The sequence below is a fragment of the Cebus imitator genome, unplaced genomic scaffold (genome assembly GCF_001604975.1).
Source record: "Cebus imitator isolate Cc_AM_T3 unplaced genomic scaffold, Cebus_imitator-1.0 Scaffold426, whole genome shotgun sequence".
NCBI classification, from domain to species: domain Eukaryota; kingdom Metazoa; phylum Chordata; class Mammalia; order Primates; family Cebidae; genus Cebus; species Cebus imitator.
Window position 1 is genome coordinate 2,416,809 of NW_016107741.1, and position 27,806 is coordinate 2,444,614.

Below are 27,806 nucleotides of genomic sequence, written 5' to 3' on the forward strand. Positions count from 1 at the left end.
ACATTAAATCAAATATCAAATAAAATCAAATACCTGGCTTTTAAGTGTGCCCTATTCAACAAACAAGTCACTTGGTTATCATTATCTTCCATCCAGTATCAAGATAAAATATGTACCAGATAAATATGTCCTATAGAGATTCTCACGATGTACTAGTTACACATAAACAAATTAATTACTGGTTGTTTAAGCCCTTTTAAATTCCTTCATTTGCAGAGCTCAATAAAGATTACATTATTGGAAAGGAAAAGAAATCACATGCAATAAAATATAAAATGATGTCGAAAAAGAGTCACTAATGTCTGCTGGGGACAATGCCGTCCTCTGCTGCTACTGCACAAACAGGCAAAGATCTAGTCTCATGGGTGCAAAATGACCATATCCAGTCCCCTACTATTCCGATGGTATTTAGCCCACACAAAGTTTTATAAAAAGTTGAGTCCTGATGCAAAATCTTGGAAAGTTCACATACATATCTAGTTCCAGCCTCTTGAAGAAGGTGGAATAGCTGGCAGCAGTGGGTCTCACAATCCTCATATGTGCCCCAAGGCAGCATAGGCACCTAACCCTGGGCCACTGTACCCACTTACATTACCTGGCATGCCTCAGAGTTTGCAACCCCACTCTAGCCTAAAAGGAAGGTCCTAGCTTATTCAAATTTTTGAAAAAAAATCCTGCTGAGAAAAGACTGAAAGAATGTGTTTTGGCACCATCTCCCCTGTTTCATCAGCCAAAGCTGCCTTACTATGTACTTGGACCAGAAAAATAGCCTCTCAGAGAAAGCAAACCAAAGGAATTCATAGGCAGTGAGGAGAGCTCAATGAAAAAGTGAGGGGAAAATGATCTAAAAAGATACACTTGGGTGGCAGAGTGGGAGGTGGCCCTTTAGAAATTGCATATAATCTGTGCCAGGATTTTTCAGCCGAGGCACTAGTGACATTTGGGGCCAGATAACTCTGCTGTGGAGAACAGTCCTGTGCTTCATAGGATCTTTAGCAGCATTCCCTGGCCTTTGTCTACTAGATGCCAGAGCACCCCGGCCCTGTTGTGACAACAAATGATGTCTCTGGACATCACCAAATGTCCCCCAGGGTCTAAACTCACTCCAATTGAAAACCATTGGTCTATGTATAACTCAACTTAGAGAGCACCTATGAACCCAAACTATGTAAATATGAACAAAACATTCATATTTTCCTACCTGTCTCAATGCTCAATTTATACTTTATTTGAGTTTCTGTTTTAAACAGAACAATGAAAAAGTGTTTACGAATTATTAAGCCTTTATGTATCACTCTGAATTTGGGGCACAATAGCAATTTAATTTATAAAGAAATTGGAGTCTGTATATAGTTATCTTTCTACCAAATTATTACTACAGATGGGGGAATAAGCCAAGTTTCTTGAGGAAATAGCCTTATATTTCTTTGTACAAACTGTTTATTTCTCCTTTGGGTGGGGCAAGATCAGGTAAGGAACAGCATCTGATGGTCAACAGTTGTATGAATGGATGCTGTTCAGCATTAAGGGAAGACTCAGGAGACACTGTGGTTCTTTTGTTTTACTTAGAGGACTAAACATGGTAGATGAAGAGACTTACTGGCTGGCCCTCCATGGGCCAGAATGAAAATTCAGGAAAATATCATAAGAAGACAGAGTCAGCAAATGGAACTGTTCACCAGTGGAATGAGCTGCTTCAAAAAAAAAAAAAAAAAAAGCATCATTCACTGTGGCTTCCTTTTGGTTGTACTCTGTCTTGCATCCTACCACTTTGTGAGAAACTAGGTCAGGAGCAGTCCTATGCAAAAGGCCAAGGGGTAAGTCTCCAGTCGAAAGCTTTATTAGTGAGCCTGGAATCTGCTCCTCTAGCCCCAGTCAAGCCCTAAGATGACTGCAACCCCATCTGTGATTGACTGCAACTTCCCAGGAGCCCCTGGACCAGAACGCCCAAGCTAAGGTATTCGCAGAAGCTGTTTTACAGGATAAATGTTTGTATTTGAAAAAGAAAAAGAAAAGAAAAGATACCCAGTTAAATGCAATGTGGTATTCTGAATAGGATTCTGGAAGAGAAAAATAACATTAGTGTGGAAACTGGTGAAATCTGAATTCAGTCTATAGTTGTGTTGATAGCCATGCACTAATGTTGGTTTCTTAGCAGTGATAAATGTATGAAGGTAACAAATTTATGTTATTAAAGTTAACATAATAGCATGGATGTTATGTTATCATGTTAACAGGGAAAATTGGGAAGGTGTATGAGGAAACTCTATACTTTCTTTGTAACTGTATGTAAATCTAAAATTATTCCAAAATTAAAAATAATTAAGTCCTTTCTCCCAGGTACCAGATGTATTCAAACAAAGGTTGGAAACTCATTTTATCAAGCACGTGAGAAAATGGAGGCCTGTACTGCTCCACAGAATTGAAAGTTCAATTTAGTGACAAGAAGGGAGGTGACTCACAAGCCACGCTGAAACTAGTGAAATAATCTCCTATTTGCATCTCCTCGATCTGAAAGAAAACATGTGCCTAAGCTGACATGAAATATCTATTACGTTTGCTATTCTGGTGGAGCATGTTTGCTAGAAAGGGAGGGGACAGCTAAGAAGATGGACCAGATTTGTTTTTATAGGGCTGGTGATGTTTTCATAGGTGGCTTATTAGGTTGTCATAAGATTCCAAACTTTAGGTTCTCTAAATCCTTTTTCTGCCTAAGTAATCCAGAGAGCATTTTTCATTTGCATTCATGAAACTGATTAGTTGATTAGTACAGAAATCTGTTTACTTTTTAAGCTCCAATGCCTATTCTGTAATCCAAAATATTGTTTTTAAAATAAAACATCTATTTAAATATATATGTACATATCAATGTGAATTAAGTGAGTTATACAATCTGTGGATATCCTGTAAAAAGGTTTACTAATACCATATTTTATCCTTTACTAAAACTAAAATTCATTCTTTAATTTCATTATTTCTCATTTTGAGGGCTTTTTTTATGTGGCTTTCAAGCCACAGACCTTCCAAAAAGTAAGGCAAGAAAAAGACTGAACAAGATATTTTATTTCCAGTTTGGAACAGGAGGTTTGTTAAAGAAGTAACGATATTATTAATGGACCCTGGCACTTGGGAGCCATTCATTGTGCCTGTACTCCATGTTTGGTGCTTTCTAATGATTAATCCCAGCAACATAAGTTAAATTGGCCCAGTAAGTTTACACAGGAAAATAGGTGTATCTGAGGACAACTTGGGCTGGACATAGGATCTACTTACTGCCATCACCACCCCCAGTGGAATAAATTCAAAATTGCTCCTTCTACTTTGAGTTGCCTGCTTCATATTCAAAATCTATCCCAAGAAATGGAAGGCACAGCAGCTCTGATAGGAAAGTGGAATAGTAACCCAGGAAAGGGAAACCAGTGGGACCAATGCCGTGGTCCAGGAAAGGGAAATCAGTGCAATGCTCTGGTTTAAGAGTTAACCCGGGATGAATCCCAGAGATTTCAGAAGGGAGCCAAAACAGAGATCTCTTCTCTATTCTTAAGCAAGTATTCTCTGCCCAGGGATGTTGTACCATATAAAATGATGACTCTTCTTGGCTTTGGAATATTATGTATAATATAATAGTTACCTGTTTAAATGTCATCTTCCATACACTGATCATCCACCCATCGACTGATCAATAGATGAGATTCTGAGCTAGGTGCTATGAATCCAGATGAATGAATGCTATCTCTGTCTTGGAAAATTCAAAATTCAGTGCTAGAGATAGACAAGTGGAAAAGTACTTAAGGCAAAATGAGGCTGGGCATGGTGGCTAATATCTGTAATCCCAGCACTTTGGGACACCGAGGCAGGTGGGAGCAAAAAGTTTGAGATAATCCTAGGCAACATAGTGAAATCTCGTCTCTACTAAAACTACAAAAATTAGCTGGGCATGGTGGCACATGCCTGTAGTTCCAGCTACTGGGTGGGATGGGGTGGGGGTGCTGAGGCAGGAGGATCACCTGAGCCTTGGGAGGTTGAACCTGCAGTGAGCTGTGATTGTGTCACTGCACTCCAGCCTGGGTGCCAAAAAAAAAAAAAAAAAAAAAAAAAAAAGCAGTATGAAGAAATGCTTCACTGAAGAGAAGACATTTACTAGGTTCTAGGACAGAAGAGGGGAGACTGCTTCCAGTTCTGCTTGCAAAGGCTAATATTTGAGTTCAGTCTTGAAGGATGAAGTTATCCCTCTCTGGGGTCTTTGAATTTTGGTAGGGGTTTCTACCAGCTTAGTTTAGGAAATCCTTCCTTCCTGATTATACTAACCCTCTTAATGTTTGATTCCTTATAATCCACCCCTTTACCAAGTAAGAATTATATTGGTGAAAAAGATGAGAAAATTGCAAATTCAGAGTAGATTGATAGTTTAAGTAGGAACCAGGGTTCAAGAGAGGGGAAAATAATAATTGTGGAAGAAAACAATCTATATGGAAAAAATGGAAAACAACGTATTCAAGCCCAAACTCGTCCCATCATTCAGGCAATGCTGAATGCATGTGTATGTATATGTGTGCGTGTGTGTGTGTGTATGTGTGTGTGTGTGATCTTCAAGAAATCTTACATACTCTAGATTGTTCGTTATTTAAACTCTCATGTTATCAATTTTTTTTGGCTTATTTATCATCTTATACTTAACAGTTCTTCCATTAACTTTAATTGAAATAGAAGAAGGCAGGTAGGAACAGGGTGATTGGGTCACTTTTCTTGATATAAGTCCCAGTGAATTAAACACTTTCTTTTTCCTGCTAGCACTTTGTAGGCTAGGATTTCCAAAATCCCTTTCCAAGGTGTCTACGTTTCCCTGGGGATGAAAATGTTTTACGGTATTCTTAAGCAATAGAGATGCCTCTCCTTAGGGCTGAGGCTCCCCAAAGTACTTTTGAAATGTACTAATCCCCACAGTTTACATGTTGAAGTAGTGGTGAAATTATCAAAGATTTGTGGTCAGAAAATAAGAACATTCTGTGAGTCTCTCACTGCTGTAATAGGAGTCGACTCTTGGAGGTCACCATGCTTTTAATTAAACATTAAGAAACCTGTTCTGTTTTGTGTAAATTATTCTGGCAGGGTAATTAGTTCTAAAATATTTCTATATCATCTTCAAGAGGGGGAAAAAAAAACTTCTGGATCTTTGAACCTCAAAGCAAGTGTTTTTCTATTACAGAAAAATCATTAAGATATTTGATTTGTTGAACATGTCTCCTTGTTCTGTCAAAACATGAGGTAGGGAGCTGATCTCATGGTTTAGATGCCATGGGTTTAAAGGCTCAACTATCATTTTTCGTTAACTAGGTGTTCTTTGTGATCACTGCTTGCTGTAACAACTGGTAATGATCAAATTATGCCCTAGAAGGATCTTTTACTTGCTGTCATTTTTTCCACAGTCAAGTTCTATGATTTAAAAAAATACATATTTTTTCAAAGCTATATAAGTTAGTTCTGCTGCTAACTTTTCATAACCAAGGAGCTAGTATGTCCTTCCAGTCTCCTGAATTTGTATCTCTCATCGAACAGTCCTTAAATGGAAAGCAATACTTTTAGCTTAGTCTAGGTAGGGACTGTACTTGCAGAGACAGAAGTTTCCAAATATCAGGGCAGAAAAAAAATGGTTCTTGCCAAATCATTTCTTTAAGCTATATTTCATTCCTAGGGTATAAAGAAAGAAAGTACGTAGGAGAACAAAAACACAAAAATCATTTATCCCAAATAAATACCGTGGGTAGTTAAGAAAATAAAAACACAAATTTTGGGAGTCTTATCATTACTTGTTAAAAGTCTTGGAAATGCCTAAAATTTGCTGCCAGTTGCTCCCATGAAAACAGCTCTTTCTGATTCAGTAGCTGAAAAGATGATATGATTAAATGAAACTATTATACTCCCTATCCTTTCCTTTTCCATTCTTTGTTTTTGATTATCCTTTGAGCCATTCAAAACAATTCTATATGCTATGGAAACACTATATAAATAAATGTAACATGATTGAATTTTTAATGTATCTCATTTAATTTCTCAAATATTTATTGTACTGTNTAAGTAGGATATAGCTTTTACAGTGCTTGTTCTTTGATTCATTTTACAAACCTCTGCTGTGTCTACAATGTGCCAGGCACTGTGCTAGACACCAAGGCAAATAAATATAAAAATAGTTACCTCTCTATCACTTCTCTGCAATGGCAGAAGATAACAATGTTCTTCCGTATACCAGTGGTGTTTAATCCAAATCCATCTCTATCCTGCTCTCCTCAACCCACCTGCTGTAATTATTCCTTGCTCCAGTTTGTCAGTTGCTCACCCTCCATGCAGCTCATCCTGGGATAACTTCTCACCCCAACCTTGGGAAACAAACCTTAGTTCAAGCCAATCTCAGTGATTTCTTTCTGCTTCCCAATATTGATTTGGGCACTGGAAGGTGTTGCAATTCTAGGACATGAGAAGGGAATACTGCTAACTTTTCAGTCATCAAACAAGATAGTAAGAGTAAACTAATAACTTGTGCTGAAGATTGACTTATTAAAGTCACCCATTTAATGTATAACTTATGTGCATATAGACTGCATGGTGGCATCAATTGTTTAAACCAGTCATAAAAATATTAACTTTTATTTCTTGTTTAATGCCACCAAATGAACTCATCCCACCTTGAAAAAATATTTGGTCATATATGCAGTCATGCACCACATAACAATGCTTTGGTCAACAGGTCACATATAAGACAGTGGTCCCAAGATATTATAATGGAGGTACTTCATACAGCTAGACTATTTTTTTATCTTTTATATAATATTTCTACTATGCATTTTCTATGTTTGGATACACAGATACCTACCACTACATTCCAATTGCCTACAATATTCAGTACAGGAACATGCTGTACAGGTTTATAGCCTAGGAGCAGTAGGCTTTACCGTATCACCTAGGTGTTACTGGCTATGCCATCTAGGTTTGTGTAAGTATACTCTATCATGTTTTGCACAATGTCAAAATCATCTAATGATGCATTTCTCAGGATAAATCTGTCATTAAGCATGCATAACTATAATATAAGCACTAAAACATTTAAGAATAACAAAAATCTGATCATTAAAAAGCATATAATTACTACATCATGAAATTAAAATAATGAAGAAAGTTAAATGAACAGGAATAGTATAGTTGATCAACTGCATAAATAATAACAATGAATTACTATTATTTTAATCTCAAATTAGGGGTTGGCAAGCTTTTTCTGTAAAGGTCCAGATAGTAAATACTTTTGGTTTTGTGGGCCAAAAAGTCTCTGTCAAAACTACTCAACTCTGCCACTGTAGCACTAAAGTAATCATAGGAAATACAGAAAGAAATGGAGATGGCTAGGTTTTAATAAAACTTTATAAAAACAGGCAGCGAACTGGCTTTGGCCCATGAGCTTAGTTTGCCCACATCTATCTTAAGTGAAAACCCATTAAACAATTTTTCCAGAGATTTCCATATGTAAAACTCTAGTAACACCCACTAGTTGAATTTTTATATAATCTTGAGGGCTTGATTCGAAATGACCTAAAAAGGCTGATTGGTTAAAAAATACACTCAGTATTTAATTTCAATGTATATGTATTTGCTTTTATTTTGCCCATGGGAAAAACCAAGAAAAAAGGCAAAAATGAAAGCTCCTGTTAATATTTTAAAGATGGGACATTCTTCATAATTGTCAAGTTTATTTTGGGCCATGATCCCAACAGAGATAATAGTGCAGTCTTGAAATCTTTGAAAGGTGGCAGAATATTCAGAAACTGCAGTCACAGAAGTTTTGGTCAAGATGCCAAAGTCTTGTGCAATAGTGATTGCTGCTCCAACAAGACATATAAATATGTGTAAATGTGGCCAGCTGAGACAAGAACTTGGATAGAAAACTATGTTGTCTGAGAACATAAAGGAAGTCATTTGCAATACCATGGTACAAAGTACATGGCTTAAATAATTCCACAATTGCCTGGGACCAACACAGGATCATATAGTGGCAGCAGACACTTGAGAACTTTACATGGTAAAAGTCCTAGGGTGATAAGAAGAGCATCGAAGAAGAAAATTACAAAATAACTTGCAGGAAAATGTCTTTGTCATTTTTGGTATTTACTAGAGTAGGTGGAAGAGGCAGCTTCTATCTATAAGGGTCACCAAAGTCAACTTGGACAGATCATATCCACTGCTCTATCTTTTAAGATAATTGATGTATTCCTGTTTTCTCTGTCTATTGACTAGGAACTCCTTGATGATAGGAACTCCTTTTGACACAGTTTTGAATCCTCTATCTCAGCTAGAACTTAAAGTTCCACATATATACCTCCTTCAGGTTGCATATCCATTGGTATTATCAGAAAGAGCAGTGAGGCAGTGTAGAAAGCCCTCTGGGTGTCACTCCCTCAGTTTGGCTCTACAGAGAGAAGGCATAAAATACTCAGGTATGGTTCCAGCCTTAGGTTCATCACCATGGCCCTATGGAAACAAAAGTTCCCATCTACTTTAACAAGGCTCTGAGAGCCACAACAAAGAACAACTAATTTTTCCATACTGATATTTTTGTTGTTTCCTTTGTGATTCCCTGTTCTCTATTTCATATACCTTCCAAGACTGTGTTATTGAATAGTGGGTTATAACCTATTAATAAATTAAGAAAATTTAGTGGATCACGACAATGTATTTTGAAACTGAAAGAGAATAAGACAGAAGAGGATAGGAGAGAATAGTATAAAGAATATCCAAATGTATCTCTGATAAAGATAAGCTGTTTGGCTTCATGAATTTCCTGGACTGAGATATAAAATGTACTTCTCACTGAAGATAGGTTGTGGACAAAAAATCTGCAACTTGCTATTCTAAGACAAATAAACAAATAAAAGTTTGTGGTACATCCTGAGAACAGGCTGCAAACTAAATGGATTTCTTCTTTTATATGAAATAGTATTTCATATAAAATAGCTTTGATAGTCAGATCGGTAGACAATAGGGAGTCTTGGGACTTTTGTTTTGTTGTTTGTTTTTTCAACAAAGGAGTAGCTACTGTGGTTGCAGATTCACTATGGTGATTTCACGGTGGTAGATAGAATAAAGAAGCCCTGAATTGAGACAAGTAGGTGAGAGTCCATGGCTATAATTAAAATGAAGCATAATGATGCAATGACATGGGGTTGAGGGGAAATACAGTACAAAGTGATATGGTGATGGCAAAAATGACGACGACGATGATGATGGTGATGGATAAGTTTTGTGGAGAGTATGCAAGATGTCAGGAAGTGATTTAAGCTCATTTTGGTTATTACTTCATTTAAACCTCACATCAACCCTATGAGACCATCAGGGAAAACCGGAAACTGAGCATGAAGTAAAGCAGTAAGGAAGTGTTGAGGTCCTTTTAAAATCATTACTGGAGACACTGGGACAAATGAGAGAAAGGTGATCAATGCTTTTTAGAGATACAGGGAAAAGTGAGAGAAGGAACTTAATTTAAATGCTTATTATTAAATAATATGCCTACATGCATTCATTCACATCTCAACGATTTGCTGAGGGCCATTGGTATATTAGGCAGTACAGCTGGTATTCCGGATCAAAGACAAGACGTAGCCCTACCCCATGGAAAATCACCATCCTCTGTGTGAAGATCATAGAAAAGCTGATTGGAGACACACAGAAGGTACAATTAGCTCCACAGTTCACACAATAGGGATCTTTGTTGAGGGTCTGTAGTCCCAATGGTCTCATTATTCCATGATAATCCCTATTTTGTGGTGTTTGCTTCCCATTGGCATTTCTACCTATAGTGGATTTTGCGGCTTCTGCACCAGGTTTCAATCTTATTCTCAGTTACACAAAAGGCTTTGGCAGACAGTTCTAGCACATCAGCTCTTCAGCTGGGCATTGCCAGAAAGAATAACAGAAATAGGACAGTTACATTTTTCTATCAAGGGTTGTTATATAAACACCCAATCTCAATTTCCTTGTCTACCCGGTTACTTTTATTTTTTAAATCAACATTTAAATCACAAACCGAAGACAGCTGCAATGTTGGCCTAGCAAGAATATAATTTTCCTTATTTCACTGAGTTGTTTACTTGGGTTTGACATTGCCTAAGGAATAATGGTGAGGGTTCATTTTATAAGAAAGCCATATAATTGAGCAATTTTGAGGCATCAGGGTACTCTTTTATGAGACTATTGTCCATATTTTCTTAAACCATCAGTCATTCCTCATTCCATATACTGTTTTCAAAATACATAAACAAAGCCTTTCTCAATTGTTATATCAGAAATGAACTGATACAAGAAAAAAAGTCAGCTGTAAAGAAAACAGAAATATGTATTTCTCTCTCATAGAATCATTGAACTGAAAACATTTGTTTACATTATAATAAGGTTAAGCCATATTGCCTACACTAACATGCTGTACTGATTGTGGCAGAAAGAAGTTACTTTCTCTCATTTTACATTAGATCGGGCATCAGCAAATTTTTCCTGTAAAGGGACAGATAGTAAACTTTTGAGATGATGTCATAGCTACTCAACTCAAACTGAGTGAAAGCAGGCATAAATGATATGTAAATGAATGAGCATGGCTGTGTTTCAGTAAGACTTTATTTACAAAATCAAATGGTAAGCTGGGTTTGGCATTGGATCAGTTGCTAACCCCTGATTTTGACAATTTATATTAAAATGTTACCAAAATAATATTAATTGGACCTAACATACTACCTGATATATAAAAAGGGCTCCTTTGATGTATTTGAATAAGTGAAAAGTTCATGTAGACCATTAGTTTTTGCTTAATTTCTTGACTATTTTTTACATTTGTTTCCTGGTTCTGTTACTAAGAGTTGGCCATTTATAAACTAGATAGTCTGATCCAAGAGCCTATGCCAAGAGCAGCCATTTGAATAATCAGAAGAGTCCATGCTTGCCTCCATGGAGTAATTTTGGGCTGACAGGGAAAATCATTGCTTCCTGAATTCAACCACTAAAGATTTCTCCAGATTCTCAAAAGGATTTTCAAAAGTCTCCTTTTGAACCATGTTAAGTTTAGAAGGGGTAACAAATTAAGTTCATTGGCTATTTTATCTTTCTAGTTATTCAGTGTGTGCATCTCCAGGGTAAATGGATATAGAGGAAGGAAGAGCCACCAGATGCAAGAAGCCTGGGTCCCTGAATAACTGCCTGGAGCAGAGTTTGCCCCTCTCACCCCATTGCCAACTTGCATTAGATAGTGCTTCAGCAAGAAAGAAACTTTTATAGTGTTAAGGCACAGAGTGGTTAGTTAGCCTACCCCAACAAATACAAGTATGTATCTCTGAGATACATTCTTAGAAGTAGAATTGTTGTGCCATTTAAAATTTAGAAAAATGTAAGAACACAAAAGCAAATACAATAAAAACAAAGATAAATAACTGGTACTTAATTAAACTAAAGAGCTTTTGTACAGCAAAAGGAACAGTCAGCAGAATAAACAGACAACCCATAGAGTGGGAGAAAATCTTCACAATCTATACATCTGACAAAGTACTAATATCCAGAATCTACAACAAATTCAAACAAATCAGCAAGAAAAAAAAAATCCCATCAAAAAGTGGGTTAAGGACATGAATAGACAATTCTCAAAAGAAGATAAACAAATGGCCAACAAACATATGAAAAAAATGCTCAACATCACTAATAATCAGGGAAATACAAATCAAAACCACAATGCAATATCACCTTACTCCTGCAAGAATGGCCATAATAAAAATATAATAGATGTTGGTGTGGATGTGGTGAACAGGGAATGCTTCTACACTGCTGGTGGGAGTGTAAATTAGTACAGCTGCTATGGAAAATGGTGTGGAGATTCCTTAAAGAACTAAAAGTAGAACTACCATTTGAGCCAACAATCTCACTACTGGGTAACTACCCAGAGGAAAATAAGTCATTGTACGGAAAAGATACTTGCACATACATGTTTATAGCAGCATAATTCTCAATTGCAAAAATGTGGAACCAACCCAAATGCCTGTCAATCAATGAGTGGATAAAGCAACTGTGGTATATATATGTGATGGAATACTACTCAGCCATAAAAAGGAATGAATTAATGGCATTCACAGTGACCTGGATGGGACTGAAGACTGTTCTAAGTGAAGTAACTCAGGGATGGAAAACCAGACATTATATGTTCTCAGTAATAAGTGGAATCTAAACTATGAGGATGCAAAGGCATAGGAATAACACAATAGACTTCGGGGACTCAGGGAAAGGGAGGGAAGGGGTGAGGGATAAAAGACTACAAATTGTGTTCAATGTATACTGCTTGGATGATGGATGCACCAAAATCTCACAAATCACGACTAAAGAACTAATTTGTGTAACCAAATACCACCTGTTCTTCAAAAAGCCATGGAAAAAATACATACATACATACATACATACATACAATTTAGATAAATGTTGCCAAATTGCCTTGCACCTTGTTGCAACAATTTATACCTCTACCAACAGTGTATGAGAGTGCTTGCTTCCCCATAAAGTATATCATCCAACTTTTGGAACCATAACAATCTGAGAGAAAAATAATCTCCTTGGTGTTTAGCTTGCATTTCTTTAATGAATGTGAGGGTGAGCATCTTTTCAAATCTATTTATACCACTTGTATATTTCTGTGAGCCACCTGTAATTTGTCTATATTTTACATTTTTTATATTAATTTGTAATAAAGTTTTATGTAGTTGAGAAGTTAGCCTTTAGTTTGTCAAATGTGCTATAAAGTTTTATTTATTTGCGTATCTGTCACAGATAATTCTATTTTTAAAAATGTAGTGAAATTTGTCCCTCTCTTCTTGTTTATGTTTTCTGGGTAGGCCTTCCCTAGTGTACAAAAATATATATCCAACTATGATTTCTTCTGGTACATCATTTATAGTTTCATTTTATCCTTGAATCTTTTTTTCCATATCAATTTATTATTTCCTTACCAATGATTGTCTCATTGTCTCAAATACAAAAATAACACATCTTTTTCCCATTACAAGAAGTACCATATTTACATTTAATAAATTTTCATATATATTTTGGTTCATTTTTAATTCTATAGTTTTGTGACACATTTTAGTAAACAGTGTTAATCTCCATTTTACCTCTTTATCATATTTCCCCTGACGACCTTCACTTATTTTCCCAGATGATGTTTAGATTAATTTAGTAAAATTACCAAAAAGAAAAATTCTGTTGGTATCTTATTTTGGAATCACATTCAGCTTATAGATAATTAATGACATAATTGACATCTTCATATTATTTATTCTTATCTTTTATATTTCTTCCTAATTTCCTTTCTCATCCAGTTTAGACTCTGTGTTGTGGGATTATAATCATTCCCTTGGATAACTTTATTAGTTTCCTAGTGCTGTTGTAACTAATGATCAGAGACTTAGTGTCTTAAACAACTCAAATTTATCATCTCACAGTTCTGGAGGCCAGAAGTCTGAAATGGGTCTCGCTGGGCTAAAACTGAGGTGTCAGCAGAGCTTTGCTCCTTTCTGGAGGCCCAGGGGAAGAATTTGTCTCTTTGACTTTTCTAGCTTCTAGAGGCCATCTGCATTCCCTGGCTTATGGCCCCTTCCTGTGTCTTTGAAACCAGCAACATTGCATCTCTCTGACCATACTTCCATAGTCCCATCTCTCCCTGATTACAGCTGGGAGAGTTTCAGCACTTTTAAGTACCCATGTGATTAGTTTGAGTCCAGCCAGACAATCCAGGATAATCTCCCTATCTCAAGGACCTTAACTCATCACATTTGCAAAGTTCCTTTTGGCCTGTGAGGTATCATATTCACAGGTTCCAGGGATGAAGACATGGCCATCTTTGGTGTGTGTGTGGGGGGGTCCATTATTCTGCCTACTACAGATATACTCTCAACTGCCATGTCCCTCTTCAACTTCATTGAATTCAACTAGAAAATACTAGCTCGAAAGAGGAGATTTGGATTAAATAAGGCTGGGAAATTAAAAGTTTGAAGTGCTGTATTTAGCTTAACAGTGTTTAGTTACCAGGATGTTTATTTTTTATTTAAAATTCCCAGCTACTAACCTCAAACAGACCTTTTGGCCTGTCCTGCAATCCTGTGATATTGCTGGTCCGTTAGCTGCTCTCTCTTCCACTCTCCTCTTTCCTCAAACTTCCAGGACCTCCTCTCCATCCTCACTCCTAATGGATTAAATTGCTTCCTATTTTGCTGGATGCTGAGAAGTAATCTGGAGTAAAATCCCACATGCTTTCCCACCATTTTCTAACTCACTTGCATCAGTGCCCATAAAACTAATGTCCATCTATTATTATAGCATAAAAGAAGGTCAAACACTCCACTTGTACTCTGGGTTCCACCTCTGTGGTCCATTTTAGGAAATCATCCAGTAATTTCAAACTCTCCCATCCTCAATTCTTTCCTCTCTATGGTAAATTCTGGCAGCTGATGTTAAAATAGCATTCATTTGAACCCTGGAAGCACCAGTCTCACAGGAGAGGGTTCTGCAAATAGATAACCCCAAATAAATCCCTATGATCATCCTAATGTGACAGAGAACAGAAATGTGAGCTCGACTATGTGCCCATTTTCATTGTATACATGATTTTCATTATATCCTATTAGGCTTGATATCATTTCTTTAGGCTTTAGGTCCTGGCTACAGTATTTATTTTCCTGTGAAAATTATTCACACAGTGAGTCTGACCCTGTTTAGAACCCCCATTTGAAGGTTTGCAAGGGGACCAAGTGGCCACACTTAGACCAAAGCTACTGTCATAGAGCTTGCCACATTCCAAGGATCTCAGTAAATATTTGATGTCTATATTCATATGCCCAATTCAATAGCTTCAGAAACCCTCAAGTGGTATCTGTTTCTTTCACCAGCCATACAATTCCCTCTCTCCTCTATAAGGGAGAAATTGTTTTTTTTTTTTTTTTTATAAATCATTAGTTCCTATTTTGATAGAAAATAAAAAAATAACTGCTGTGGCCTAGGAATATCTTCGAACATTTCGACAGCACAAATCTTTCCCTGGATGTGCTGATAACCACACAGCCTCAGAAATAATCAATGCAGACAGAGCCTCTAGTAGACAAGTTTTATAAAATTGTTTTTGGTAAAAGTTATTTAGTGGACTCTTTCAAAAGCAGGAACAAAGAGAAAAATCAAATCAACTGGATTTTAAAACAAAGTCACAGAGAGTATCTGTTCCCTGATATCTTATCTGATGTGCATTCAATCCAAGTTTCAAAAACTTTTCAAAGTTATCATTTCTCTTCACTACAAATTGAGCTTGCTAACAATATTTCCTTTTTTTTCCTTAGGAACGAAAAGAATGTCTCTGCTCATTAAAGGGAGACAAAAACTCTTGGGCCTGGCCCCACATGGGCCACTTTGTGAGTTAAGTGGGAGGGAGAACAGGCCTCATCTTCACCCTACAACCAAATCAATATCAGGTAAGGCAGGAGAGCCTTTTTCAAGGAAAAGAGTGACATGGCCTGACGGTCACTAGTATTTATTTTTCACAAGTGCCCAAGTGATTTTCTTCTTACTTGAGCTGAGGGCTTCTATGTGTGAGATTAGCATGAAAAAATAAAACAGGGGTGAGGATTTCCTTTTAGAAAGAGCATGCTGTGATTGTGGTAGTGAACAAAGTGTGACAAGAAAGCCAAAGGTGCAAGGCATATGCCAATGAAATATGCGTGTCTTGTCAGCCCCTTGGCCTTGCCTACCTTGCCTGTCTGAACTCTGTCATGATCTCCAGTGGAGTCTCAGGTTCCTGCTTCAAGGCAAAACATGGCCCTAAGACTCACCATCCCAAGAAAAACTCTGGTCAGTGTTTTTGTGTTACTCTTTCTGGTCAAATAACTGAACCTCCTACTGCAAAGGCGAGTTGCTGAAGCTCACACGTGTGATGAGTGACAGGATGAGTTCACAAATCCTAGTCTTTAGACCTCCAAGCCAGCATTCTTTCTGTTAGCCACAGCTGAACCAAGAGAACTCCACTACTGCCAGTGTGGGTGCCAGAATGTGAATATATGTGTGTAAAGCAAGGTAAGCCAACTTTAGCACTTGGGGCCTGATAATTTTTGTTGCAGGGGGATGTCCTGTTTATTATAGGGTGTTGGGCAGCATTCTCAGCCTCTACCCACTAGATTCTAGAAGCATCCATCCTCTGAGCTGCAATAACCAAAAGTATATCCAGACATTTCCAGATGTCCCTAGGGGCTGGGGAACAAAATCAACCCTGCTTGAGAACCACATATTTGGGTGTATATGTGTATATGTATATATGCACATATGTTGTGTGTATATATATATATGAACTATTTATGAACAAATATTCATGAAGCATCCCCTCAACCTCCTCCAGAAGGAAACAAAAAGTAGAAGAGAAGTTCTGCAGATAGCAAAATCCTCCAAGGCAATATTCTAGCTTCTAGAAGCTTCCTATCTGTCTTCTGCTTTCCTTTAAGTTTCAGGCCCACTGGCCAATGTTGCTTTTCATGGCATATTACTCGATTTGTATATCATAGTTTTTCATTCTGCCTCAAAGTAGCTGTCTGCTACATATCAATACAAATTATAAAGTGCCTTTATAGACATAGTAAACATATAGAGACAACGTTTTATGGATTCAAGAAATTCAAGTACATGTATCTCATCTTGACTGGAATCAGGATCTGTTTACAAAACAAATAGCCAATCAGGTGTGCACTGGCTCCAGTGCAACATAGAGCGCACCAGCTGAAAAAGTGGATAAAAAGGAGTTAACTTTGGTAAAATCCCTGATTCTGAGTTGGCATAGGGTCAAATGACAAGTTTAACAGAGTGTTAAGGCATTCTTTTCAAATGGCTTATTTTGAAACAAAACTTAGATAGACACAGCTTTTCTTTTGACCCTTTAAGATGACCTTTCTGAAAATTCTTTTTAATTAGTTGTTCTGAATTCATATAGACTGTTTATATACACACAGCTTTCCTTTGTAATGACCCAAGTTGACCTTCCGTTTAAATAAACATATCAGCTGACATGAAAATCGTCCCACTTTAACATGTCCTTCAAACATGTACACTAATGTCAGCCAACAACCAAGAAGCTGTAGTTTCCTTCCTGTGTGAATATTAGGTATGAGAAGCGTTCACAGCTCATGGCTTTGGCAGAGCCTATATTTGACCTGCAGTGTTCCCCAGCAGAAAAGCAGAGGAAGCCTTACCTTTGGGAATGGTGATCTGACAGCTCAAGTCACAGTCCTGTTGCAACTGATAAAAAGCCACTTCCTGTAGCCGGGCCCTCTCCAGCTCTGAGAGACTCTGGATGGGGACTGACCTCAACCGTACACTGCGGCCTGACATGCTGTTCCAGGTGAAATCACCCTGTAGGCCAAAGGAAAAAAAAATAAACTGTTACAGAGTTCACCTACCTCTCACAAATCTCATCTTCTCTTAGTAATAAAGTCAGGCAAACCACCTTTGTGTTCCAAAATTGGGTCTCAATTCCCAAAGTCAAATCCTCTTTTAGTTCACTGTGGATCTTCTCAGTCAGTTGCAAAAGTCAAAATCTCCAGTATCTGCTGGGTTATACAACCTCATCTCATTATGCATATAGGCCTAAGGAAACTATGTAGAAAGATACTGTGAGGATCCTATTTCCTACTTTTTATGGGAACACATGGGAACTTTTAAGTTTTGTATCTCAGTAACAGTAAAAACTGCGCTGCTGCTAATTGCCATCATGTACATCAGATACAGGGGGATGAATGTGTATCGAGAGCCTACTGTATGCCAGTGGCTGCAGCAAGGGCATTTTTTAAAATTGGCAAATAATAATGGTACATATTCATGGGGCACATGGTGATGCTTCTATACATATGGTTATTAGAGATGTATTTCTAATAATTAGATATGTGTTTCTAATAACCATATGTATTTCTATGCAGATTTTCTATTTCTTTCTAGAATCTACAACAAATTCAAACTAGTTAGCAAGAAACAACAACAAACGATCCCATCAAAAAGTGGGCTAAGGACACAAATAGACAATTCTCAAAAGAAGATATACAAATGGCCAACAAACATATGAAAAAATGCTCAACATCACTAATTTCAGGGAAATGCAAATCAAAACCACAATGCATACCACCTTACTCCTGCAAGAATGGCCATAATCAAAAAATAAAAAAATAATAGATGTTGGTGTGGATGCAGTGAACAGGGAATACTTCTATACTGCTGGTGGGAGTGTAAACTAGTACCGCTGCTATGAAAAACAGTGTAGTAGAACTACCATTTGATCCAACAATCTCACTATTGAGAGCTACCCAGAGGAAAATCAGTCATTATACAGAAAAGATACTTGCACACATGTTTATAGCAGCATGATTCACAATTGCAAAAAATGTGGAACCAACCCAAATGCCCGTCAATCCATGAGTGGATAAAGAAACTGTGGTGTATGTGTGTGTGTGTGTTAAAGTGGGACGATTTTCATGTCAGCTGATATCATAGAAAGTATATCAGGCTTTGTGAGCCATGTGGTCTCTGTTACAACCACTCAACTCTGCCTTTGTGGCATGAAAGCAGCCATAGATAATTTATAAATCAGTGAGTGTGGCCATATTCCAATAAAATTTTATTTAAGAAAACAGCAGGCTGGTTTTGGCTGGTGGGATAGAGTTTCCCAACCTGTGAACTACAGCTTATGACTGAAATAAATGAATTCCTAGAAGGGACATTTTATTCTTATTTACTAAGTCTTTCTGGTTAATTAATTCAAACAATATTTAATAAGCACAGATGAGATGCTAAGCTCTGTGATAGGATTGGGACTATTAAGGTGACAATACAGTCCTTGTCCTCAGAGTTAACTTTCAGGTAGGAAGAATAAAAGCAATCCATAAAGCACAGAAATTGTGATACTAGAAGTAAGTACTAAATGCAACGAATGCCTAGGAAACAAGTCTTTTGTTATCTATTTGGAGGTTCAAGGAAAGCTTTATAGAGAAGTTAGGGTTTCATTGGAGGCTTGAACGTTGAGTAAGAGGGGGCAGGGTTCATGAAGTAGCAAATAGAACTTTAGCAGCAGGCGCCAAGGCAAATGAGTTTGAGAAAACAGGCTTGTTTGAGGGAATCACAGGGTTGGAAGGAGGAAAATAGAAAGAGGTGAAGCCAAGCAGAAGTCAGGGCCAGATTCTGTAGGGCTGTCTCTGTTGGCAATGCAAACTGGATGAGATTTTCCTTCATAGGTGATGGCTAGTCATTCAGGAACTTTGAGTAAGAGAGGAGCATAAGCAAATTTGAAATATGGGAAAGACAACTAGAAACAAGCTTCTTAAGGAATTAAAGGGGAGAGCAAGTCAAAGATGCAGAGATGAGAAAAGACTGTGCTAAGTAGGATGCTGATTCCAATTTGAACAAACAGGGAAGACACTTAGAACCACATAGATGCTGGAGAACAAACTGGATGCAGTGAGGGGAAGAGAAAGAGTAATCTGCAATGACTTTTGGGTTTCTAGCTTCAGCAACTGGGCAAATAGTAACACTAATCACCAAGATGAGGAATGGCAGAGGGAATTAGGTTTGCAGGGGGAGAAGGAAGATCACCCAGTTTTGGACATGGTGAAAATGGTATTTAGTTTTTTCTTTTTTTTTTTAAATAGATTTAAAACATTCTTAAGTCTGGCAAAACAGAACATGGCCAATTTATATTTTTCTTGAGCCTTGATTTTCTTCTCTCAATTACCACATGTTCTCACTCATAGGCAGGTATTGAACAATCAGAACACATGGACACAGGGAGGGGAACATCATACAGTGGGGTCTGTTGGGGGGTGGCTAGAGGAGGGACAGCGAGAGGGGGAGGTTGGGGAGGATAACATGGGGAGAAATGCCAGCTACAGGTGATGGGGGTATGGAGGCATCAAACCACATTGCCATGTATGTACCTATGCAACAATCCTGCATGATCTGCACATGTACCCCAGAACCTAAAGTATAATTAAAAAAAAAAAACAAAACAGTTCCAATACAATCAACTAATACATGTTTTTTCAAGCTGTTTACAAATGACTACCCCTAGCATAATAAAAAGTGAAGTGTGATGTTTTCGTTTTAGTCCATTATATATGGAATCCCATGGTTCTTAACCTCTTGGATTTTTAAACTTCTTTGGTATATTTGGAATTGTTAACCAAAAGAGAGATCTGGGGTTATTTATTTTGATATGGCAAACCCAGTTGACAAAGACAATATCTGTATTTTTTGTTTGTTTCCTTATTTTTACTTTTTAAATTTTGGTGGGTTCATAGTAGGTATATACATTTATGGGGTACATGATATGTTTTGATACAGGTATGCGATGCATAATTATCATATCATGGAGAATGGGGTATCCATCTCCTCAAGAATTTATCCTTTGAATTACAAACCTTTCAATTACACTCTTTATTTTAAAAGTGTACAATTAAGTTATTGTTGACTATAGTCACCCTGTTGTGCTATCAAATAGTGGGTCTTATTCGTTATTTCTGATGATTTTTTGTAGCTATTAACTATCCCCACCTCCCCCTGACCCCCTACACTGCCCTTCCCAGCCTGTGGTAACCAACCTTCTACTCTCTATCCATGAATTCAATTGTTTTGATGTTTAGATCCCACAAATAAGTGAGAACATGCGATGTTTGTCTTTCTGTGCCTGGCTTACTTCAGTTAGCATAATGATCTCTAGTTCCATCCATGTTGTTACAAATGACAGGATCTTATTCTTTTTTATGGCTGAATAGTACTCCATTGTGTATATGTACCACATTTTCTTTGTCCATTTTTTATGAAGTTCTCTGATGATTCTTCCATGCAGCCAGGGTTGAGAACCACTGAGCTCAAGGCTTGAACAGATTCTAGTTCCGTTTGAGTGTACATCCCCATTGTTCAATTAGGCTATAATAAGTGCTCTGTAGTAAGTCTAGAAAATCCAAGAAGCCCTCCATTGCCAAAGAAATATGCAAATCTACCAAGGGAAAAAAAGCTATTTCTATGATAGTCATAATAGTAAGGATTTTACTTTTTGAAACTGAGAGTAATCATGATCCTATTTTCTTTTTAAACAAATGTAATGATGCCATAATCCTTGTGCTTTCATTCAACAAAAAAAATTGACTTGAACCTTACATTTTCAGAAGCCACTCTTAGCCACTACAATATCTTGGCTGCTTGTTGCAAGCTCGTGAGTTGCCCCTCAGCCTGCATTTTGTTCTGTGGCAGTAGAGAGAAATACAGTACAGAGTTATCAGGTGGAAGGTGTGGTTGCAGAATAATGTCTCCCCTAAAGATGTCCACACCTGAATCCCAAGAACCTGTAAGTATGTTATTTTACATGGTAAAAGGGACTTTGCAGATGCTATTAATTTCAGATTATTGAGATGGGAAGATTATCCTGAATTATCCAGGTGGGCCTAATCTTATCACAAGGAGAGAAAGAGGCAGAGGCAGATCCAGAGACAAAAATGTGATCATGGAAGCAGAGGTGAGAGAGAGAAAGATTTTAAAGAGCTCAGCTGCTAGCTTTAAAGATGGAAAAAGGAATCACAAGCCAAGAAATGCACACAGTTTCTAGTAGCATAAAAAGCCAAGGGGATTCTCTCCTGGAGTCTCCAGAAGGAACATGGTTTTTATTTTAGCCCAGTGAGGCCCACATCAGATTTATGACCTCCAGAACTATAAAACATTAAGTTTGTGCTGTTGTAAGTTTGTGACAATTTGTTATGGCAGCAATAGGAAATGGATCCAAGAGTAGAAAGGAGTATTAGAAAAGAAGGTTGATGGGGCGAAGGGCATGCTCCCAGACACTTAAAAGTAGGTTTTGACCTTCTATCACATTCTTATCTCCCTACTACCTGATGCTAAGGTGCTGCTTCATATTACAGGTACCACCACCAATGATTTGCTCTGTAGAGGTTCCAAGACTGGAATTCTGAAAGCACTTTTCTCATATAATAGAATTATAGAAAATAAATATAGTAAATACCTTAGGCTTTGTGAGTCTTAGGTTCTCTTCCACAATTACTCAACTTTTGCCATTGCAGGGCAAAACCAGCCATAGACTCTACATAAACAAAAGTTCCAAAAATTTTATCTACAGACACAAAATTTCAAGGTTCATATAATTTTATGTGTACAAAATATCCTTCCGTCAAAATTTTTTCAACTACTTAGAAATGTAAAGACAATTCTTAGCTTGCAGGTCATACAAAAATGGCATCAGGCTGCATTTGACCCACTGGCTGTAGTTTGTCAACCTCTGATATAGACATTAGGGTCATACACGTATTTATGTAGCATCTACTGCCATGTTCCAGCAACCCAGTCCTAGGGCCTTGCATTATCAGCCACATATGTCAGCCAGATTCAGGAGGAAATCCTGAATAAGCCTTGTCTGGCTTATTCACTTTGGTATTCTCAGTATCTAAGGCAGTACCTGGCACTTAACAGCCACTGAATATTTGTCAATCTAGGGACTAATGAATCAGGCATATCATGAGTTAAATAAATTGGAAACCTAACCAACCCATACAATGTTGTATATATGCTGGAAACTGTATTCTGGATTTGAATAAACCATTAAGAGACAGTCTTTTAAAACAGCCTATTGATAAGCCAAAAAAAACAAAACAAAACAAAACATGCCAGTACATGAGGGGAAAAATAAAAGTGATAATAAGTGATGCAGGGAAGAGTGAATCCTTGATACCTATACCCACCCATCAGACCTCATAGGAGCAGTAAGACATGAACACAAAGGTCATAGTCTCCCTGTGACTCTCATGGCGTAGAGCATAAACTGGTAAACAAGCATCCAGGAAGGGCACCAGAGCCTACCAGCACAGTCTAGAATATGTTTCTGGTGGTTCCTCAACTCTCAGATGCATGGTCCAGGCCAGCATTTTTCTTTGGTGACTGTTTATCTTATAAATGGATGACTCATTTGAAGGCTTTCTAAATCTAGTCTTTTGAGTAGTCATAATGGGATTTTTTTTAAGGATTAAAAATGGATGATTTCAAATTTGTTTTGATTTTATAAATGTAGATGAAATTGAAACCCACCCAATGTCTCTAGATAAAGACTTTGGCAGTTGTAAAGGTCTAGGGTACAATGCGACAGCATTAATAAAGGGTAGCAATATGATAAAAACGATATAGGATAGTGGTCCTTGGCAGGGTAATGTTGCCCCCAGTGAGCATTTAGCAATGTCTGGAGACACTTTTGGTTGCTACAACTGGGGCAGCATTTGATACTGGCATCTAGAAGATAGAGGCTAGGGATGCTGCTAAACACCTTATAATTCACAGGACTACTAGTCCAAATCAAAAGCTATCTGGATCAAAATGTCTATAGTGCAGAGGTTGAGAAACCTTGGTTTAGCATAAATAAGTCTTCTGTTAAGCCCAAATCATATAGAATCTCCTTAAAATGATGGTGCTGGAAAATATTAACAATCAGTTATATATTTTATCATAAAAATATGCAATATATATTCATATATATATCATGTATTACTATGTGTATTTTACATGTATTTTTCTACATATTGTACACAAAAACAGAATTACAGAACTTATTTTAAACTAGTATTAAGAAGCACAAACACAACAAACCTAATTAAAAGCAGCAAACAAAAATGTTTGAAAACAAAAGAATCTTGACTAACTGGAGAACAACTCACCAAAGTGTTAACTAAATAGATTTCCTTCCTAGCAGAAGTATATGTCTCTATGTTTAGAAAAGAAAGAAGCAAAATACGAACTAAAACCCAAACAATCTAATACCTACGCTTTATTCAGAAAGTCATTCTTTTGAGCTAAGTTGCATCTTTACAAACAGACTTGATTTTCCCATGAAATAAAATTGATTGAAATAATTTTGGTTTGGTTCTATACCACATTGTTTTCTTACGTTCTTGCAGTTAGTGTCTAATTGCAGCATCTCGTTAATCTCTTTCAACTGTAAACTCCCCAGGGCCAAACAAGGGGTGATGCAGGGCTGCTCAAAATATGGTTTGTGGATGCAAGGCATCGGAATCACCTGGGTAGATGATCATTGCTAAATATGTAGGTTCCTTCAGCTTTAAGGTAGATTTAGAGAATTAGAGTCACAAGTAATAGGACCCAAGCACCTCCATTATAAAGCAGCATCCCCAAATGAGTTTTACTTTTTGCATAATAAAGGTTGAGATTCAAATAGATGGGAAGTCTTTGGTAAGATTCAGAACATCTCTGAACCTTGGTTTCCTCCTTAATAAGATGGAGAAAAGAACAAGACTTAACTCTTAGTTTGTAGAAATAATATCAGACAATACAAATGAATTTCTTGTGGAGGGCTTATAAGCTCCCACAAGACTTGAATAAATGGAATTTAAGTTATAATTAACATTAATCATCACCACTCTAAATCTGCATCCACATCTGATATGGTTTGGATGTTTGTCCCCTCCAAATCTCATGTTGAAATACAATCACTAATGTTGGAGGTGGGGCCTGGTGGGAGGTGCTTGGGTCATGGGGGTTGATCCCTCATGAATGTCTTGGTGCTGTCCTTGCAATAGTGAATTCTTGTTCTGAGTTCATGTGAGATCTGGTTGTTTAAAAGAGTGTGACACTTCTTCCCTCTCTCTCTTGCTTCTGCTCTTACGATGTGACAGGCTAGCTCCCTGTTGCCTTCCATCCTGAGTAAAAGTTCCCTGAGGCCATTACCAGAAGCTGAGCAGATGCCACCACCATGTTTCCTATTCAGTCTGCAGAACTCTGAACCAATTAAACCTATTTTCCTTTCTTTATAAATTACTCAGTCTCAGATATTTTTATGGTGATACAAGAAGGACTTAACACAGCATCTTAACTTGGAAGTTTTAGAGACACCAAAAATTCATAAGAAATGTGTGCTGAAATACAAAGAAGTTTTACAAGGTGATAAGAGCTAGAGAAGGGGGTAGTGCAGGGTGAGGGGAATGGGAGTGCTGGGTGAACTACCAGGAAAGCCTTACGGAGAACATATTTGCACCAACATTTAAGGAGGTGACGGAATGAGCCAGGCAGGTTTCGGGAGCCCAGCAGCCCAGGCAGAGACTGGTTGACATAGGTACAGCATGGCATAGTGGCATAGTGGCTAAAAGCAAGGGCTAGCAAGCTGGGCTGCCTGAGTTTGAGTCCCAGTTTTGCCAATTACTAGCCAGGCAGGTGGCTTTCTAGCAAGCTACTTACACTCCCCATGCCTCACTTTCCTCATCTGTGAAATGGGGATGATGATAGGGATTTTGCTGATACAAGCTGATTAGTTGGGAAGCCAAGTCCTGCCCACTGATTGTTTTTATAAATCAAATTTTATTGGTTTATGAAAATAACTGCCACACTCATTCATTGCTATTGTCCATGGCAGCCTATAAGCTACAATTGCAGAGTTGAGTTGTTGCAACAGAGGCTGCCCAGTCCATGAAGCTGCCCTTCCATAAAGGGCCATTAACCATCTGGCCCGTTATGGAAAAAGTTTACTGACCCCTTGACTAGACTAAAAGTAAAGGCACATCTATGATTAGATCTGCCTTTTGCCATCACCATTTTCCTCCTCTCCCAATATTTTGTCTCTGAGAAACATCCCAGAGAGCCTGTAAAAAAAAATCACACAACATTAAAATAATTTAGGATATTAGAAAATAGGCAAATACTAGGGTGAAATAGAAGTGGTTACCTCCCAATGGCCTGTTCACTTGGGTTACTGATAAACTAAAAAAGTAGAAATGAACATTGTCAAACCCAGTGCTGGGCTAACACCATCTAAAAAAACAAATGTCACTTGTATCTTGTTTCCAGTGGAAAGAACCTTTCTAATGGTTAGCATAGAGGGGACATACTGGAAGTCCTCAAGGGCAAAAACGTCAGAGCAAAAGGTCAATTTTATTTCTGTGTAGCCCCAGTAGAATTGTGGACTTTTCTAATGGCCATCAATTTAATTCTTAGTTCTAAGCTTCTCTTGAGTCTTAGATGGGAAGAAGGTAAAACAGCCTGCACAGATCTCAGGGTTGCAGAAAATGGAAATACTGGGATGAATTAGAAACTTCTCAATGACAGGGCCAGCAGCTGATGGTTCTACTTGTCTTTCTCTCATTAAATTTAGTTCACTGAAATTAGAACAGACCTCCAGAGATAGATTAAACTTTGAAGATACTGCTCACATTTATAGATGGTCCACTCTCTGCTAGTTACTGTTCTAAGCCCTTTATTTATATTATCTCATTTAATTCTTACAACAACCTAAGGACTATGTTACCATCATTATTCCCATATTTCAGAGGAAGAAACTGAGGCACAGAACTTAAGTAACTTGACAAGAGCACAAACCAATTAAGTGGCAGAGTTGGGATTTGAAGCCAGGCTTTAGGTTCTGGAATTTAGACTCATAATGACTGTATCTATTTCATAACATTTCATGATAAACCAATCCAAACCTCTAACTTCACAAATGAGCAAAGCGGCTGCAGTGGCATAATGAGATCTGGAACATTAGGTTCATGTTCCCCTCTTTCCACCACCAAGCCCCTTCATTATGAGACATACCATTATAATAATGAAAGCCAGACAGTGTTTTAAAATTTAGAGGCTTAAAGTTTTCCTCTTTTGTAAACAACAGCACATGCAAATCAAATTTATTATTAGCCTTATCTAATATCCCGACTGTTCCCCAAAACCCATACTTATCACAGCCACAGCAACGAAAATGTTCCACCCATATTCAAGAAGTTAAGAGGGAAAGATAAACCACTTTACCCTTTCAGACTTCAAAACAGCCTGTGCCCGAATCTTTTACAGAAGTCAGCCCAATTATGCTGTTCCGTTAATCATAACACAGTCCTTTCTGCTTGAGCTTGCTCATTTCAAGCCGCTGCAACATCATTAATCTAAAAATAAGGTTCTCATAAATCTGTATTGACACAAATAGTTTTTAGCTGTCACGCATCTCAGACACTGATAATCTAGTTTTCTCCTAAATCACAAGATGGATGTGAAAGAATCACAAAATTTTAATCACAATTGTCTTCTGAAAAAGAATAAGTATAGATATTTATATTGCTTACCCATAAATTGTAATCAGCTGCGCCTCTGCTGTCCTCTCTAATCTAACTGAACTAAGCTTGGAGTAAGAAGTTGAGTCTGTTTTTTAAAAAAATTATTTTTTTGGTGAAAAATGCATCCTGAAATGGCAGATCATATCGAGTGTCTGAGAAATGGCCCAGCTGGCATAGCTGTGACTCCCACGATACCTTTTGTTGCCAGAGACCTCCGCTACTGTGAATCTTGGGACCAAAAATATGCAATCTTTTCATCAGATCATTGAGAAGTTCCTGTCTTTTCAGAACCGAGGCAGGCTGTGTCCCTGAGTAAGTGCACAAATGAGAGTGTGTGTGTGTGTGTGTGTGTGTGTGTGTGTGAGAGAGAGAGAGAGAGAGAGAGAGAGAGAGCGAGAGAGAGAAAGAGAGAGTGTTGGGGAGAAGGAAAGAGGGGAGGGAAGGGACAAAAAGAATGAAGAGAAATTGAAACTGTGTTTCCTGCTTCTTATTTTTATAAGACGATTTTGAAGAAATATACTGGAGTTAGAAAAGGATTCCTTTAAAAAAAAATCCCCTTTTCCACAGGGATCTACAAACGGTAATTGGATTGTAACTGTGTAAACTGTCCTTATTAGGAATCAACCAAAG

At 37.6% G+C, this 27,806-nt stretch overlaps 1 protein-coding gene across 1 annotated transcript in view; it reads right to left on the reverse strand.

The window, feature by feature from the left end:
* The window catches only part of ARHGAP6 (Rho GTPase activating protein 6), a 125,213-nt gene extending 97,698 nt beyond the window's left edge, over positions 1–27,515 (reverse strand). Inside the window, exons 1-2 of the mRNA XM_037731851.1 lie at positions 27,372–27,515; positions 17,283–17,442 (exon numbers count right to left, since the gene is read on the reverse strand). Coding sequence (XP_037587779.1) covers positions 17,283–17,442; positions 27,372–27,434 — 223 coding nt within the window. The 5' untranslated portion in view covers positions 27,435–27,515. The remainder of the gene's footprint in view (positions 1–17,282; positions 17,443–27,371) is intronic.
* Positions 27,516–27,806: the final 291 nt, after the last annotated feature.